General features: G+C 41.1%; 2 protein-coding genes across 10 annotated transcripts; one reads left to right on the top strand and one right to left on the bottom strand.

Annotated features, from left to right (window-relative positions):
• The first annotated feature begins 2629 nt into the window (after positions 1-2629).
• slc43a3a (solute carrier family 43 member 3a) lies at positions 2630-8733 on the top strand. The gene is made up of 12 exons (XM_068589427.1): positions 2630-2816; positions 3109-3247; positions 4423-4469; positions 5192-5268; positions 5406-5498; positions 5673-5812; positions 5907-6040; positions 6904-7047; positions 7202-7309; positions 7440-7626; positions 8288-8411; positions 8575-8733. The coding sequence occupies exons 1-12, from the start codon at positions 2630-2632 to the stop codon at positions 8731-8733; spliced, it is 1539 nt and encodes a 512-aa protein (XP_068445528.1).
• A 281-nt stretch (positions 8734-9014) lies between these two features.
• On the bottom strand, positions 9015-18745 carry LOC137793210 (uncharacterized). 9 transcript variants are annotated; one of them, XM_068589223.1, is made up of 9 exons: positions 18500-18745; positions 16533-16665; positions 16345-16442; positions 15539-15870; positions 15301-15365; positions 14889-15046; positions 14251-14757; positions 11365-12860; positions 9015-10626 (listed from the first exon to the last, which is right to left on the bottom strand). In XM_068589223.1, exons 1-9 carry the CDS (start codon positions 18738-18740, stop codon positions 9973-9975), a joined length of 3684 nt encoding a protein of 1227 aa, XP_068445324.1. In that variant the 5' UTR covers positions 18741-18745; the 3' UTR covers positions 9015-9972. The 9 variants fall into 9 exon arrangements, with proteins under 9 accessions (XP_068445324.1, XP_068445325.1, XP_068445323.1 ...); XM_068589224.1 differs by having other exon boundaries at positions 16533-16593; XM_068589222.1 differs by lacking the exon at positions 18500-18745 and having other exon boundaries at positions 16533-18489.
• Between the last annotated feature and the right edge of the window lie 650 nt (positions 18746-19395).

Genomic DNA, 19395 nt, shown 5'->3' with positions numbered 1-19395 from the left:
TCAGAAGAGGGCCGACGTTGCCCTCGTGTGGTCATTTGGTGCTATTACAACGCAGAACACTCATCAATGCATCTTGTACTCAAATTGTTTTGGAGACTGTGTACCGGTGGTCGACAGTATATTTACTCGTGTACTTTACTTGAGAAAACATTGAGGTATGTACTTTCCATTGTATGCCTCTCTTTACTTATTTTTACTGCATTGCAGAGATAGATGTTGTACTTTTCCTCAAACACATTTATGACATTTTAGTTTCACTATTACTGTATTTTGCAAGTTTATATCCCAAATATATGATGACCTTCTTAAATCTTAATGATTTGTTATAGCTTAAACTACCCAGCAGTATATCAAATAGTTAAAACGAGTAAGGCTGCAACTATCGATTCTCATTCCGAAATGATCAGGCAGTTATTGTTACAATTAATCATTTAACCGAAAGCGAAGGACAATATTATCTAATAATAATCAGTAATTATAATGATAATATAACATTCAGAAAGTGGTCATCCTGTATAACAAGTAGCCAAAGTGTTACTTAAAGTACATTGTGATACAAAATCCAAAAGGTCACAAGCTTTAACAGCAGGATCCCATCACGTGGCCATATTGTTTGATGATTTGAACAGCTTTTAGTCATAGTCTTCAGAGGACCGTCACTGGCAGTATGCACAGCGGATTTAAGAAAAACCCGGATGAGAGTGGTCCGTGTACGTTTTGTTCGTTTGTTTTATGGTTCATTCGAGATTACGGAAATGCGGAAAGAAATAAAACTGCTGGATTTCTTTTCTGTCATTGTTATAGATAAATGTGGGCGTCACCTAAGCAAAAAGCTGCGTGCCAAACAGAGAAAGACCGAACAAGAAGTGAACGGTCAAGGGTTGGAACAATGTTGACTTTATCCAGTCTAACCAACTGATTGAAAGGGAAGAAAACCACAGATATCTGTGGATGCGTGTTTTCAAGTTTTAGTAATTTAACACGACAAATAATTTAATATCATTAATGATAAAATAACATGACTAATAATTAGTCAACTTTATTAGTTTTCATCTCATTGTTTGCTAACTGTAAAGTAATTTAACTAAAAAATAAAATCACTATCAATTAACTTTTTATTTATTTATTCATTTGGTGGGAATAAATAGTTACCAGATGATCCTTTAGTCCTCAACAACTGCTAATGAGAACTACTGCCTATATAATAGAGACCCATATGTTCATAGTCCCTAGTCTCCACCTGCTGCCTCAGACAGACAGAGAGAGACACCGCTCTGCATGACAGATAATTTAGCTCGGTGCAAAGTGCATAAGAGATAGAGAAAACTACAAGGTAAACATCCTTCAAAATGTAAACGGTACAACGTGTTGGTGGCTGGGGTGAGTATATTCAATAGCAATTTGTCATTGAAAACAGATTTAATCTATGCATATTTTACTTCTATATTTGCCTGTCAACGTGAATTTAAAATGTAATGTATTCAAAGTTGAACATTTACAGATTTTATGCATTTTAAAAACGTGTGATGATGTTTCTAACACCGGGCTTTAGCCAACAAATTCAGGTTGATATCTGAGCTAAAACGTTAGAGTTGAATTTACATATTTTACAGATGTTGTCCCATGTTGTGTTTAATTATAAATGTATAAAACAGTCCCAATACAAGAGTTTAACATCAGGCGGTTTTGTGTCCAGATCGCGCCATCTGTGTCAATCCACACATGGATTAAGTGAACTAATTTGGATTACAGTCAGCACTATCCTCGTGTTGCAAGGTAAGTTGGACATGAGACACAAAGCAAGATTGGCTTGTAGGAAATCTGATTTTTCAGTATAGACCAAGTTAAGTTTAAAGGTGGAATTCACCTTATGATTTTTACAATAACCACAAGCACAGTGTTGGGAGAAGTATTGTAGTCCTTTATCCAAGTACCAACATGTAGCCAACATAAAAGAGAAACACTTAGTGTAGCCTTTAAATTACGGAGTAATTTGTCACAATATACAACGTAATTTTGTTGTATGACATCGTGTTATGCCTATAAACAACACTTAAAGTTACATAGAACTTTTAACTGCTTATGAAACAACCTAAATATATAAAGGATACCGCCGGAATTTGTCTACACAGTTATTCTTAGTGCCTTTCGTTGGTTGGGATATGATTCCCGGAGAAATCAAACAAAATGATTTACAGTATGTAGGTTCCTCTTCTGTCCACAGGAAGTATAAAAATCTTCATAAAATTAAAAGATTAAAGTAGGTACAGCAGAAGAAACCCAGACTATGAAGCAAGAAAGTAAAAGTTGGGAAGTTTAGAGGAAAGAAGAAATACATTTTACTGTTTTGTAAAGACGTGTTACCAAAAGTTAAAAAAAGTCCATGTTGCACCTTCTTGTACTGTATCTGAAAGATGAAAAATAACTGTTGAGTTTTTGTTCTGTATCTTCTAAACTTAATTCCAGCAGAGACCTTCAATTCACTGGACTAGCTCATGGTACTCTTAAAGTCTGCTTGAATTGGACGAACAGCAGCCTTATGTAAAAAAGTAGAAAAAACAACTTTCTCTAAAGTCAAAATTCCCACGCGAAGTAAACCGATTGGCGACCTGGAGAAAGGGAGTGAAGCATGCGGAGGCACGACTCGCTTGGCACCAGGCTGCGCTACAGGCTGACTCTGGCCTCAGGGATCCTGGAGTGTCTGTGCTTTGCTGGCGTGGTGTTTGGATACGCCTCTCTGGTGTTTGTGCTGAAGGAGGATGGCTACTTCAGTCAGCTGTGCTTCAGCATCCCAGTTATCAACAGCAGCCTGACCAGTGCAGGTGAGCAACTGGTTTGTTCGTTTACAAAATGAAGGCACACACAGATATTTGAACGGGAGCAAAAGACTCGAAACTAAACACAATGACAGTCACCAACATACTGTAACCTTTGTGATTATGGTTTAACAAATAATGTCTTTCCATCCAGCAGACACGGAACAACCTTGTCAACCCTTACCCCCGAACCTAATTGCAGTATTTGTTCTGCTTTAAGCGGACACATTTTGGTGTCCACCATTACTTTGCTTAATATTCCATAATATCCACGTTGTTTCTGTGCTTGCAGTTCTTACAGACTGTAGTAAACAGGATGAGCAGTTCTCTCTGGTCTTCACCATCGCCTCGTTCCTCAACAATTTTCTGAATCTGGTCAATGGCTACGTGTTTGATCGATTCGGCACCATGGTAACCAGACTGCTGGGAATGTGAGTCTAATTTTTCTCTCTTCAGCCACGAAGAAATGGAGGAAATGTCAAGGCTGCACCTGAAAACAAAGCCAACAATATCAGTTTTTGTAATGACACAGTCCCATAGTGGTCAATGGGTTTAACGATTTAGGCTCTGAAGACAATGGTCGATATGTCTGTGGTACCAATGTCGCCCTCTCTTGCTCTCCACATGGACTATTTACCTGCATGCAACCAAATCCCGTTCTAACATGACTATGATTAAATGTTTTATTTCTACTGCCTAAAAGAAAGAGATAGTGTGTGTGTGTGTGTGTGTGTGTGTGTGTGTGTGTGTGTGTGTGTGTGTGTGTGTGTGTGTGTGTGTGTCTGTGTGTCTGTGTGTGTGTGTGTGTGCGTGTGAGCGTGTGTGTGCCACAGCTGCAATCAGACTCAAGATGGACATTATGGCCACACATAAGCGTTATGTGTGGCCGTAAGCAAAATATTTTCTAAAATGGCACTCAAAATTTCGCAGAACACATGCAAAGTGATGTCTTACATTTGTTTGTTTATTTTGGCCAAGAGTCCAAAAGCGAAAAAGGTTTAATTTACTGTCACATGGCAAAGAATATCAGCAAATTTTCACAATTGAGAAGCTGAAACCAGGGAATATTTGGTCTTTACTTTCAAGTGGCATGGAATTAAAGGAGTTGATTTTGAATTCATGAACTTTACCTCTAAACAGAAAGACTTGTCTCATTCAACTCGTCTCATTTTACCATCAGACTGTTCACACCATGGGTTCACTGATGTGTGCATATTATGTACTTTTAAATGTACTTAACACCTGTTATCAATTTATGACGCTGGATAGTTTAATCATACATTATATTTGAATTGTCCAATCTGAACCCTTTTTTCTTTGTCAGGTAAATGTAGTATTATAATGTTTTCCTCCGAAATAGGAGTACACAGTTTACGGTGTACTGGGGCCTTGTTGAGTGTAAAGTGGTTTGAATAAGTGGTTCTCGAGAGAAAACATTGGTTCTGAACAGGTATGTTTTGAACAGGCAGTGCACATCTGTAATACATCTGTCCATACTTAATATTTTCAACTCTGTAAAGTTTGAAACTAGCTGGCAGCTTTCTAGTGTGTCCGAGTGTGTGTATGCTGTTGAGACACTGAAACTCAGTCATATTTCTCTCTTCAGATCTTTGTACACCACTGGAACCCTTCTTATGGCCTTCTCCAGTGCAGGTAGATGTTTACTTTCTGCAATCCAAAATACTGCAGCTAGAATGATCACTGTTTCAAAAAAACAGTGATCATGTAGCACCAATTCTCACTTCCCTGCATTTGCTCCCTCACTTTCTCATTAAACTTGAGATTGTGTTGTTCACCTTCAAGCCCATATATAACCAGCGCCCTAGTTATATGACAGACCTGATGAGCTGATAGTGGCCTTTCCGGTTCAAACTGGTGGACCCAAACGCTAGACACCTGACAGCCAGGTAAATTAACAACTTTAAGAACAAAAAGCTGGTCGCAAAAAAACGCTGAGCAGACTGAGGTACAAACGACAATATAGATAACCACAAAGACAGGAATATACGAACCAACAGGAGAGGACTTTGAAGCAAAAACAGGAAACACACCTTTACTAAAACTCTTGGGTCATGACAGAGCACATAGTCACCCTTTATTAATCCATTAATCATCACGTGCTTGCTGTTTATGTTGTCTAGCTGTCCCAACCAGGTACACTAGTTATTACCACAGGAACAAGTTTGGCTTTGCTTGTTTGTTCAACTGTTCATCAGTGCTTATCCAACATTGCTGTTCTAGCTCTGTGTCTTAAATCTAGCACAAATCAAGTGAATGGGGATGTGTATGGATTTACAAACATGTCATAAGCCTATAATGAATTGAATTGTTATTTCTTTACTTGCCAGTAAAGTTTGTCTTCCACTGTCATGCAGCATTTTCAGAGCTGCTTTTCCCTGCATTGTCCTGCATCGGAGTAGGAGGAATTTTGCTCTTTTTGACCAACATGCAGGTGGATTCTCACTTAATATACCATAAAAACATACTATCGGTCCAAAGTAAAATATAAACCAAATACCCCTTGAACTGTCCAATAACTCATAACTATCATGTTTGTATTGCTGAACTGTGTCTCTGTGTTTTGGAAAGGTGGGAAACCTGTTCGCTGCTCATCGCTCCACCATCATCACCCTCCACAATGGTGCCTTTGATTCCTCTGCAAGTGTGTTTCTCATCATCAAGGTAAAAGTGGAGCCATTAGGATAATTGAAACACACCATTTTAGTTCATGGTGCTCTCTGTTTTTTTGACACACAAGTATTTTTTTCTGAGCAGAAAGCTACACATAAAACAACTTCTACACAATTTCTTATCCTTTTTTAAAAAAATTTAGCCAGTTTTCTCTCTGTTGTCCAGGTTCTTCATCAGCAGGGAATCTCTCTCCGATCCTGCCTCCTTGTTTTGTCCTTCTGCAGCATCATACATTTGGTGAGGACCTTCCTGCTGATGCCGAGAACCGTCATCCCCTACCCTCTGCCACAACACTACACCTACGGGTGAGAACATTAGCTTGTCTTTGAAGCAGCTACTGTTTACGGCCATGTACATCATTTTAATGAGACGTGACAATCCATATATCCTGATGTACAGATTAAATTGCGGAAAAGCCAACACTTACAATGCGGAGCAGTTTGAGAAGATGAGGGATGGTGCCATGACAGTTTTACAGGAGTCCAGTGGGAGGGACAACATGCAACCAGCACCTCAGGATGACTCGGGAAAAAGTATGAAACCTCGTTGTCAGATTCAAAGTGTCGGGGTTGAATAACTTGGCTGATCAGTAAGCTGCACACAAATCATTACATATTTGAAGTGGAACTTGAAAGATATGGCATCCAACTAAAACTTGTTTCACTTTATTAAAAATGAAATCCTACAATCAATAATCCAAATCATTGTGCAGTAATGATTGTGCTCTCTCTCTCTCTCTCTCTCTCTCTCTCTCTCTCTCTCTCTCTCTCTCTCTCTCTCTCTCTCTCTCTCTCTCTCTCTTTATCTCTCTCTCTCTCACACACACACACACACACACACACACACACACACACACACACACACACACTGCAGTGTACAACATTTGTGTGACTAAAGGTTTAGAAGCTAATTGAGAAATGTTATGATTTTTGGGTTCTGGCACAATTGTTTTGCCACAAATGAATGAACATCATGGCCACAAAATAAACATTATTTTATAAATATTTTAGTCTATAAAATATTTTCTAAAATGCCACTCAAAATTTCGCAGAACACATGCATAGTGGTGTCTTTCATTTGTTTGTTTCTTCTGGCCAACAGTCCAAAAGCGAAAGAGTTTTAATGTACTGTCACATGACAAAGAATATCAGCAAATCTTCAAAATTGAGAAGCTGAAACCAGGGAATATTTGGTCTTTACTGTACTTTCATGTGGCATGGAATTAAAGGAGTTGATGGGTGATTTTCAATTCAGAGATGAACTTTACATCTAAACAGGAAGAACAAAAAAAAATCTCTTTCAAAAATCACAAGCAGATATAAGAAAATGTATTCAACATTTCAAGCACTTTTCAGTGTGTGGACTACATTTTTCTGTAAATTTCCATAATGTTTAGCGGCGAGTTTCCGGAGCTGTGTGCTGTCATGGTTCTTCCTGTGGCACGTGTTGTGGTTGTCCATAATGCAGCTGAGGCACTACCTCTTCATTAGTACGCTCAACTCCATGCTCAACCGGCTTGCCAACGGCGACTCCGGCCTAGGTAAATATTTCTAAGTACATAGTAAAAAAGTCACTGTGTCCAGGTTCTGGATTACCTGACTAACTCAAGTCTTCCATCCCTATTATCGTCGTCTTCACTCCTGTTTTGTTTCTTTGCTCCTCTCGTTGGTTGTTTCCTGCCCGTAATCTCTCAGTGAGTCAGTACACCAATGCTTTCGCCATGACCCAGCTGTGTGGAGTACTGTGTGCTCCCTTGAACGGACTTATCATGGACAGACACAAGGGAAAGCCTTTAGCTCCCGGTAAATATGCATCTGGTGTTATACCTGCGTGTGTGTGTGTGTGTGTGTGTGTGTGTGTGTGTGTGTATGTGTCTGTGTATGTGTGTGTGTGTGAATGTCCATATTTTTCAACCCGTTTTTCCTCCTGTAGGAGAAACCGCGCAGGAGGCCGACTTGCACTCCTCCTCTCTCTCTCTGTTCCTGACCGCTCTGCAGTGCCTGCTGTTCTCTGTGTGCGCCGCCATCCCTCTCCTCTCTCTGCAGTACTTAACCTTTGTTTTACAAGTCCTCAATCGCTCCTTCCTCTACGGGGGATGCGTAGCGTTCGTTAGCATTGCGTGAGTAGCAATCACACACAAACATAAACAGATAATGGGCAAAATGAATGTAAAAAAGCACAATTGTCCTGCAGAAAAGTTTTGGTTGGAATGTAACTTTATTTACTTACTGTGCAATTCTGCAGTACTTTGCAGTACTTTGCTTTTTATACTTTTATACTTCTACACCTCAGAAGGAAATGCTGTTAGCTTTACTCCACTACATGTATTTGACAACTTTGGTTACTTTGCAGATTTATATTATTGATACAAATTTGAAATCAACGAATAAATCCTGATATATAATCATGGGTTAAGCAACCCAGCAATATATTAAGTAATTCAATATAGCTCCACACCTTTACCAGCTGCGACATCAAAGTGATGAACTTATTAATGCATCACTAATTATATTCTGGAAATATAATATAGAAAATCTGAAATGGGTCGTTCTACATAATGAATACTTTTACTTTTGGTCCTATTAATATATTTATATGCTAATACTACTCCAACAGTACTCTAAAATGTTATGGCAGGACTTAAAACATAGTATTTCTACTCTGTGGTATTGTGTGCCTCTTCCACTAATCAGACAATAATGAGACAATGAAGATCTTTTGGTTTAGCGTGATGGCTGGACATTAAATCGTAGCTGTGAAAACATTTCTCTCTCTGTCAGCTTTCCAGCCTGTCACTTCGGGAAGCTGTACGGCCTGATGACGGCCATTTCTGCTTTGATTTCTCTGCTGCAGTACCCCTGCTTCACCCTTGTCAAGGGGACTCTGGGTGGAGACCCCTTCTTTGTAAGTGCTCAAGAAAGTTAGAAAAAAAAACATTCGGTGAATATGCAATCCTCTTGGGGGACACGTAGAGGTCACGTGGAAGTCCCACTGCTATGGTCATTACTGCACGTCAACATGTAACACTTAATAAACTGACTTCTGATAAATAACTGATCTGTTACAGGTGGACATTGCTCTGATTGTCCTCAGTCTGCTGCCGTTTATCCATCCTGTCTACGTATTCATACATTGCAGGAGAGTAGCCCGCAACAGAGAGGACGACGCCTCGACGGCCATCGCGAACAACTCCAAAGCGGCGAAAGACAGTTTTATGAATAATTGATCATGGTTATGATTTACTTTTCACATTTTCTTATGGACACTTAATCTTTGTACATGCCTGTTTCTATTCAGATGCTTTAACTTGAATCAAAACTTTTTGTATAACCTTTTTTTTGTCCATTCCAAATTTATTAATCATTTAATAAGTGATTTTTATTTAAATAACTGTTTTATTGACTAGGTAAGACTAGCAATATGCAGTGTGATGCATATATGGCTCCATATTTGTATTAACCACAATACTTTAAAGTACAGTACAAATAATACTACTGAACTGTGCGCTGTGTTGATATACATGGTCCTTTATTTATGATTCATATAATATATTTCATTATTTTAATAATGTGACACAGTGAGATACCCAAAACAAAAAATTGTTTCTGCACATAGATGAAATATGAAAAGACAAGTACATCCCAGTCTACAGCAATACAGACATTGTGCGAATAAGCTTCATCCATTGTCTTCACATTGTGATGCCAATAAAATGCATCAAACTATGGAGATAATTTTATGCTTTTTATTAAACAGTGTCGCAAAGCCTGGCTGTTATTAATAAAAAAATAAAACAAAAAAGCTTTTACTTTTTTCATGAAGTAATCAAAATAGTGATATTACAGTGACATTTTCAACAGGGTAATTAGTAATCTGTACCCTATTACTTTTTAGAAGTAACCTTCCCAACACTGCCCAAAGTCGAGATCCGGTGAGTCACAAATATATTAAACATGAAACAAATTACCTTCAGAACAAGTGAGCAATGTCCCTCTAAATTAAAATGTAAAAGCAACTTATGGTCAAAACGAGTAGCATTGAGTAACATTCAGTCTTTGGAGTCGTCTTTCATAACATTCTGATTCATAAAACAAAAACATTTGTCTAAAAGCAACAGTTTGACACATTGCTACCATGGATGACTTACAGTATTTATATTTTGATAAACAATCTACATACTCCAAATCACAGCTGTATGTTAGAAAGTAGCAGGAGAGTACAATTGTGTCCAAAAGATAAGGCACTAGGCGCTACAAGATACTTCATGTACAATGTAAAAAAGTCAAATGTACATCAGAAGAACGGTCCAAACTAGACACAGTACAAAATGTTATTTCTTTCCTTTTTTATTCTCTCTAGTCAAATGTTAAACCTTTGCTGGACAAGGGAGCAAATAATTCGAGAGGGTTAAATTCAAAGCCTATTAAAAAAGGAATGAATGTGGTTTGTGTGTTAATGGGATCTTTTATATCCCACAGGTTTTGTCGTCATTCCTAGCTGCTTTCTGCCCGCTCTCAGTGGTGGGCACGTGGTTGTGGTGCAGAAATAAGATGGAGTCTAAACTTTCTGGGGGAATGTTGGCTCTTTTCTTGTATGTGGCTAACGCTCCTTCCTGCGCAAAGTCCTGAGCAGCGCTACCTGCCACTGCCGGGGCAGCCAGGTAGGCCCGTGCTACTGTGGCCAAGAGTGGAAACTGCACTGCCTTCGTCCTCCACCACTGCAGGGGCTCAACTCCCAGCGACGCCCCCTTGTCGGCTCTGAAGACCGACATCTCCATGTCTACAGACTCCTCCACGGAGCTCTGCCTGCTCTTGGGGGCTGAGCAGAACAGGTCTCCCAGGAGGAACTCCATACCAGAGAGTCCGCCCTGAGGGCCCGGATCTGCCGACTCACTTTCGTCAGCCTCCCCGGTATCACTCTCTTCATCTTCCATCTCTCTGAAGTTAATTGGGCGGGATTCTTTGAGGCGCTTGCTCCTCCTTCGGAAGTCACTCTCTGACTCCGGTGACCCGGGTGAGGGGCTTCTCTTGCTCTGCTTGAGACCTTGACTTCTCCTCCTGTCCTCCTTCACGATCCTGACGGCCTCTTTCTTTAGCCAATCAAAAGTGTCTTTCTGCTCCTAAAAGCCAAACCACACAAAAAATATTTCTTTGTGAGCATTCTTCACTTTACACATTGTTATCATGGAGATCACACAGGGGATTTGTCATGTTACATATAAGGATTTTGAACAGCAGATTAGATAAGTAGCCTCAAAAGTAAAAGGGCACATTAGCACCACAAATGGACATAAGCAGGAAAAACCGAAAACTCAGTATGTATGAATCGTTAGTTTTTCCAAAACAAAATAGAAGTCCCCCTTAATCACTGACAAATACAGCAAGGCCGATTAAAAACTGTCTTTATAAAAATGTTTTGTTGCAAACTTGAATATATGCTTTTAATTTTTGTATTAATTTTACATACACTTTATACAGGAATGAAGCGCAGTACCACCCTCAAGAAGTTGAGCTATACAAGACATTGAATGTATCTGCTTTTAAGGAGTATGTGCTCTTCAGATGACGGGATGTGTCAGACCTCAAAGTTTTCATCCTGACAGAAATATGTCCGTCGCAAAAAGTATTAAAAACTGTAAAGGACTAAAAGCTGGAATCAAATTCCTGCAGTCTCATAGTCAAACTTACTTGATCAGTAGATTTTAGATCAAGATTTTAGTACATTACTGAGGAAAATACATGCAATGACTGACTGTTTGTGTTGAGACATCCAAGTTTAAAGTAAAGCTAATCTTATATATTCATAGCAACATTGACCGTGGTCACAAAAATCAATGCATTAGAACTGGACGGCTTACCTTTTCCTCCATGAATCCAAGCCCATGGAACTGGGGATCGAGGGCACATGCCACACACAGAACTCTGTTGACGACAGGGTTTTCATAACAGCTCGCCAAGTTCCGCCTCATCATCCTCTTCACTTCCTTTAGGATGGATGACGAATCCCCTGTCCGCGGTACGAGGTGGCGGGAGAGCAGGCCGGTGAGAATGGGTTTGATTAGGGTCAGACGGGGGAAGGCCTCCTTGGCAAGAGTTCGACATGCCACGTCAAGAGGTTTGAGGACTAAACACAGCTCCTCCACAACTTTCCATTCCGATCGCAAAGTCGTAAAGCTTGCCGAGGATGTGTTGGAGGTGGAGTTAGCGTGGCAGCTGCCAGACGAACTGGATTCTGAACCAGTGTCTTCTTTAGACAAGGTCTCACTTTTAATCTCTTTTAGCATATCACAGAAAAGGCTTTTATGTTTGATGAGCATGCTGAGTAGAGGGTACAAAGTATTCCATGTTGGCCGGCTGTGAGTCCACGATTTCAGCTCTGCCTGTTCTCGTTTCTTTAGGGTCTGCAACAGACTCTGGATGTTGTGCTCATACAAGCCTTTGTTTTGAGCAGATGGCATGAACAGGGATGCAAGAACACCCTGGAATTGACTGAGTGTCTTTGAGACGACAGAGTGCGTCATCACTTCCTCAATGCAGCATTGCACAGCGCTGAAGAAACATGGCACAGATGGGAAAGCTTCACTATATTGGTTATGCTCCAAGCCATGTGGCTCATCAGGTGAAACGGTGTCCTCCTTCTCGAGAAACGTTGTGGAGTTTGGGTGAGGAATGCTTCCTGCAGCCTCTCCACCTTTGCCACGCTTACCTAGTCCATGCCTTGTCTTGTTCCTCACCTCTCCGCCCAGCAAGACCAGATTAGGCGTGGAGATCCCCCACTCCTGTGCCATCCATTTCACTTGAGCCTCCAGTGCTTGAAGGCTGTAGTCTTTAACACCACCCTCTGCCAGTCTTTGGGTTGCCAGTGCCAGGTTCTGAAAACTAAAATTGCCATCTATGTAATGCGCCCAGAGGGTGAGGTAACTCTCAGTGTTACCCTGCCAGGTGTGCAACCATACATCCACACTTAAAGTGACAAAATAAGGCACTTCCTTCCGATGGCTGGGTGGTCGCCCACGTTTCCTGGACTCAAACTCCATGGGAGCAGTGTAGTCGGATATATCCTCGTTATTGCTGCTTTCCATTTTCTTCCTCAGCAGCTGAGCTAGGCTCGACTTGCCTTTGGTGTGATGTTCTTTCAGGAGGTTCTCGAGCTGCCACGATGAAGGCAGCTCCTTGTAGGAGGGCAGGAGGGTGTGGATTAGCTGTTTAAAGCCTTCCCCTTCTACCAGAGCTGGGGGCTGGACATCCATGATGAGAAAGTTGGCGATGGCATCGGTCACATGAGTGGAGAATACCAGGGGAGGTGTGCTGACCAAACCACTGTTACACATCACTGGCTGCGAGCGTTGGTGACCTTTGGTGAAAAAGGACAAATCAGCAGTTTGATCTTGGACAGGCTTTGTAAAAATGTGTCAGTCTTGAACTACACTAGATACAGACATTCATGAAAGCCCAAATTTACAGCCTCTGACACGTTCTAATACAACTAATCCGTCATACGAACCGATCTTAATCCTTACATATTTTAATGAGTGTGCCTCTCCGATGTAAAGGAGACTAAGGCTTCTTGTGAATTTTAGCCTCACAGTTTGTAATTAGCTACGAACAATTTTGAGTGTTATCTTTCCTCTCCCACGTCTTCTCTATTGATACACTCTACACCTCTGTAAGGATGTAGGTATTATTTAAGAACGAACATTCACTTTGTTAAACACAAAGCAGGAGAGAATTACTTTATGACAGCATACAAAAATGTGTAAATCATGGATAAAATGTATGAGTTGAAAAAACATGTATACGTGATGTTATATTAAGATAAGATAATCCTTTATCAGTCCCTCAGTGGGGAAATTACATGATTACATTTTCAACTGTGTGATTACAGTATGTGGCTGAGGCATAGCTTACATTTTCCTCATATGACATCGACTTGTTACTTTGACAACGTCACTCATTTTAGTATGTTTGCAATGTGTCTTAGAAACGACTGCTGCTGCAACCATTGTTTTATGAAGAAGCCCGTCTAACGAGGATGCACCCCGCCCATGCAATCAATGCAATTCTTATTGTGTTCTGTAATTAATTATTTAGCTAATATTTGTTACACACTGAAGGCAACTCTTAACGCTCCACTCAGCAGGACACAGACCCCAGCTGAGCGCGTGCGCACACACACACACACACACACACACACACACACACACACACAAAGTTATCGCTATTTTATGTTGTTGTTTTTTTCTAATTAAAAGTTATTCCTATTTTATAATGTATTTTTTTAAATGTACTTTAATAATTAAATGTTATATCTATTTTATAATGTAATTGTTTTTCACAAATACACTACATGTATTATAATTATTTTTCCCTATTAGCTTGTTTTCTTTTTCCTGTGGACTCTGTAACACTTGGACTTACTGGCGCCGCATCTCACCCTGCTTGTGAGACACGCGCGATGGAAAGTGGGCAGCAGGTCTTCGTGGCTCGCAAGCTAATTAGCGCTAGCAGTCAGCTGTTAAACTGAACAGCTGGCCAAGTGACTAAAACCATGGCCCCACACTGGTAAACAGTCCTAATTCTCACATTGTTTTAAAGCACAGTGGTCTTAAGATGTACTCAGAGTGAATCACAACTTGATAATCAAAACTACTTAACTAGAACCAAAACATTTATATAATAAAGCAGCCGGCTAGAATTTAATGAGTAGTCGGCTGTTTGTACTTTTTGTGTACAGTAATAGTTACCTATTGTCAGAAAACTCCGATCCTTGATACCGTCACGTGGTGGTCTGATGTGGTGCTTGCTAGTCAGATGGTTTTGGAGATCCGCTGTTCCTCCTCCACAGCCCACATGTTCCCCACACAGCTTACACACTGCAGTACAACGGTCTAGAGGACGACCGGTGGGGTCTGGCTCCAACCCAAAAAAGTACCATGGGCTGTTATGTGTGGCATTTGGGTTACTCAGCAGTCTCTCAGTTCCAGGCATAAAATCATATTTTTCTAAAGACTGAGAGCTCGGGGACGTCAAGGCGGAGGGGAAGGCGGAGCCGGAAACCATGCCTGAATCACTTGCGGCGTCTGGGTTTGACATTGTCGTCACGTCACTGATGACAAACATGGGGCTCTGTGATTGGCTGTGGTCTGACCAAAGGGAAGAGCTGCTTGGCTCGGGGAGGGTGACCAACTGGATGTCTTGCAGAAGGCGCAGGACCGTCTCTTTGTCTCCAAATTCACATTTCACGTTGTCGCCTGTATACCACCCATCACAAAACAAAGACTACTGTCAGTTGAAAATGTATGTAGAAGTAAAAAAAAAATACTATAAATCTAAAAGTTTGCTCCTGGCACATGTCATTACATGCTTGAGTATATGAACTTACCCATGCCGAGGCCCAGCAGGGTCGCATAATCCTTGCCAATCCAGACCCTTAGCTCTGTTCCTTCTGTAATGGGCTGGGAAACCTTGTAGTAGATGTGGCGGTAGAACTGGAAGATGACAAGGTTGTGTCCCTCCTCCCTGCTGTTATACGTTACATACCTGAAATATGAAGCAAACATGTTTAGTATGTAACTGTGACCAAGAAAAAGAAACAATCTCTGTGAGAAAAGCGCTCTGATTGACTGCAAAAAAAAGAACCCCACCCCCAACAATATATACGTACATATGTATGTGTGTGTAAGGAGGAAAGGAAACGACAATAAGAGGAGAAATGAAACTACATTAAGAGGGGAAAAGAAAGGAAAGTACGTTAAGAGAGGAAACAAATACTTGAATCACTGAGAACTGCTCACCTCATCCAGTTAGATTTGCTTTCATCAGAAGCATCAACGTAGTTAAAAGCAGCATCATCCCTGATCTGAAGATGTAAGCAATACAGTATGTGTTATGATCAATTCTGTATAGAAATCCTGCTGGTTATCAAAACAAGTAACAAGTTACATCATGGACTACGAGTGTATTATAAAAGTATTTTTTTACTCTATAACTTGTTTAAACTACCTTTACATATACTCAAACCGGTCCACTTACAGCCCAGGCGTATTTGAGGTTGGTCGGCATTTCTCCTCTGCACACTTCTCCTACATATGGCCCAAACATCACACCCTGCTGAAGGTGACACTTGGCGTACACTTTCATTTCTCCCATCTGCTCTTCGCCAGAGAATCCAGGACCAGACATCCCAGACCCAATGTCACCGCACAGGAACAGGCAAGAAGGCAGGGACAGCACTGCCCGGGAGGGGCCGCCGTGGAGCCATGGCTCTCCAGGCGGCAAAACAGCATCTGGGACGTAGTTTGTGTTGGAAGTGGCCTGAAGAAAAGGAACATCCTCGAAGAATTCGTCATTGTTTAAATCCAAACCTGCTGAAGCAAAAAAAAAAAAAAAACTTAGTTAAATATGGAATTTGTATTGACAATCCAGACTTGGAGCATGTTTACTGTTCTTTTGTTGTAAGGGTTACAAACTAGAGGTGACAGAATTAAGCAACAAAGGAAATAAAGACAAAACCTGCAGAGAATGTTACATCAGATTGTGATTGATAGTATACTACATTGGACAGATTACATTTTTGTAAGTACACAACATTTTAAACTTTGAATATTTATAGCAAAGACAGAAACTTTGAGTTTGTTTTGATTACTTTTATTTTGTTCCCCCAATCAAGCAAAATTATAGCTTTTTGTATCCAGGATCATGTTTAATCATTCAGACTTTCTATAGACGTCTATCTGAACATTTCACGCAGACTGTAATTACTAAAATAATAAATCCTTTACAGCAGTGTGTGCTTGAATGAACTTCTGTTAAGGGTGCCCACTTGTTTGGTGGCAGACCTGCTGGGCTGGCTGAAATGCTCTCTTGCAATATCTTGCTCCGCGGCTTACGGCTCACAACAGACGGAATTTGGTGACTTTCAAGGGAGGTTTCAGACCTGATATAAATAAAATAAGAAAGTTATTTCAGCAGGTGTAACGGGATGAATGTAAAAAAAAAAATCAACAAGTGAATAAGCTCATCCCACCTGTGCAAGCTGACAGGAATGAGTTGCAAGTTGACAGGGATAATTTCTCTTCTCTCCCATCCTGCGTCACATAGTTGGTGAAATGGTGTGCTTCTGATGCAGAGATTCGTATAGATGACTGATGTGCAGGCTTCTTTAGACATGCGAGACAACATGGAGCCCAGATAATTGACTCCTAAGGGGGTGTGGCTGTACCAAATGTCATCTGCAAAATCTTTCTTAGGCTGCAAGTAAAAGGCTGTTGCATTGGATGGGAGCCTGCTGAGGTACTTTAGAAGAGAGGTAATAGGACATAATACACTGCCTGGTTTCTCAAACATAGAGCATCTGTCCTTACTATGATTTTTTGTCTTATCACCAAAGAATGAAGTGCAGTACCTTAGTCCTCTATTGTCTTTTCTGATTACAAATGAATCTGGCTTCAGATTCCTGTTGGCCTGCTTTCCTCTGCGGCCGAAATACACCTGGATATCAAACCAGACTTTGTTCAGAAGACCCCTTGGAGTGCCAGTGTCCATCGCACGGGAGTGTCTAAGGATGCAGATATCATCAGGAGACAGTGCCTGATGGTGTAATGTTATGTCTCGACCAGACTTCCTAATTTTCTTGAGCACTCCAGAGAATACCTTGTTGGCTGAAATGAACTCTGCATCCTTCATTAAGCTCACAGGGCGACTGACAGGAGGCTCTTTGAAGTAACGGTTAAGCCCAGCTCTCAGCGCAACGTAACTAGCAATCCCATACAGTTCTCCTTTGCTGTTTCGTACTGATCCATAAAAGTGTCTCAGCAGCCCGTTCAGCTCAGTCTTGTCTGCCGTAGCCAGGTCCACCTGGAGCCCCCGGGACTCCAACCAGCCAGTAAAGCAATTCACAGCCCATAATGTCTGCATCTTTGTAAGCTTACTTTCGGTCCTGCTGTCCTCAAGTTCATCAAGTTCCATGTTTGATACCATTGCATGTCTGGGAATGTCAGTGGCATTTACCTCACACTCTTCCCCATCTTGTGACTCGTCCTCTTCTTTCAGAATGATCTCCTCTTGAGTTTTCATATCAGGCTCAAACAAAACCAGTTTCTCACGGGAATCAGTAAGGTCTGCATTCATAGTGGCATCTGTTAGCTCCATCAGCTGTCAATGTAGCGGCTTCAAAACTAAAATGAGGCGAGCACGGGTGTTAGAATTTGGCCATGTCAACAAAGCGGAGTGATACCGCTCAAGTACTGAGGTCGCGGCGCTATACTGCGATTATACCACAGGGAGTATCAGTTCGTATTGAAGAGACTGTGCCAGTTAGTTTGGAAAAAAATAAATGGCGATTCCACTAAAGCAGCTGCAGTGGCTCCACGTAGTACCTCACAACGCCCTTTAGTGGTTGTAAATTCATTGTAAAGCGCAGCCTCTCGTGGCTTACTGCTTAATTTTAAAACGCTAAAGATGGCGGCTACAATACTGCCGTAAAACAGACTTCTGGCGCTGTGCTCTCTTTAGCGCATGCGCACAAGCATGTTTAGTTACAAATTCACGCCAATGTGTGGAAATTGGAACGAAAGAACCAGACATGAGATAACCCCCCTGTTTAAAGACACGGACTTAGTTTTACTTAGAAACTCGCCGTTACTTACATGAGGGCCCAGTGTAATCCAACATATCGGTTGTATCGACTCTGTGAATGTGTCTGATACAATCTTAATCCATGCTCGGGATGGAATGTTGCATTCATAGTGACACACTCAATGAGCCTTTCGGACACATTCTACTAGATAAAGTACCATGTGTTAGCGTGCTACCATGTGGTATGTAACTGCTCGCATTCAAATGCAACTTTATAAACCCCATCACAGTGCCCTGTAGTGCAATTGTATTTTGTCGGTAAAGGGGGTGGGTGAATGTAGTGGCAACACGACTCACATTTGATGCACACCTTAGATTTCACAATTATTGTATGTGAAAGCGCAGATATGTGTGTACCTTGAGCCTCCAACAAAGCTCCAGAGGTCGTGGAAGAAATGTTCTCGAAGAAATCAGCACGATGTCGACGTCTCAGGTGACTTCTTAAATTCGTGGTATTTCCACCTTTAGCAAGTACTATTTTTCGGCACAAACGACAAATAGCCTCCCCAGAGTTCAAAGGCTGTCCCTTATCGTCTGCTTTCAAGCCGAAATACAGCCACACAATTGACTTGCTTCTTGGTTTACTGATGAGATCCATGTTTCTGCAGGCTGTCCGCTCTGCTAGCTGGCTGGCTGCAGCATTGCTGCAAGAATTAGGTGAGATAGAAAACGAATCAGGTGGAAAATTACACCAATTATTTTTAATGCAGTCTTTTAAATGTACTGTTAATGTATGTTGATGGTGAGAACTTTCTGTGTGAGTTAGAAAAAGGAAACGGATACTCAAATGCATATCATCGTGACCAACACATACTTGTAAACATATTAAATGAAACTCTATGTAACTCTATTACACTGAAAAAATATTCCATATTTGGGACAACACAAAGTCCAAACACTTTTAGAGGCTTTCCTAAAAGTAAAAGTACAAATAACAACAGATAGGATGAGAGACATTAAATGATGTTCCATCGTCTATCTCCTCTATTTCTATGCTTGCTACGTCATTATTTGTCGACCAACGACAGCACACTGCGACGGGTCTGGGTTGCCAAGTCTTGTTGTTAAAAGAACTGCACAAATTTATGGCCGTTTCTCAATACGAAGTACGCTAAGTACAGACATGTGTACTTTGGAGTTTGGACTTGGGGGTTGGGAGGACGGTAGGACGCAGCACGGTCTTTTTGCAATTGGAACCGCAGCTGACTTGATGATGACACCACCCCAGTTGTTGTTGCTCATGAGTTTACTCT

Source organism: Clinocottus analis, unplaced genomic scaffold (assembly GCF_023055335.1).
Source record: "Clinocottus analis isolate CAN_PGR_092001 unplaced genomic scaffold, fCliAna1.0.p SCAF_22, whole genome shotgun sequence".
In the NCBI taxonomy this organism is placed as follows: domain Eukaryota; kingdom Metazoa; phylum Chordata; class Actinopteri; order Perciformes; family Cottidae; genus Clinocottus; species Clinocottus analis.
Note: the sequence above shows the minus strand (reverse complement) of the source record. Positions and strands in the feature narration are given on the sequence as shown.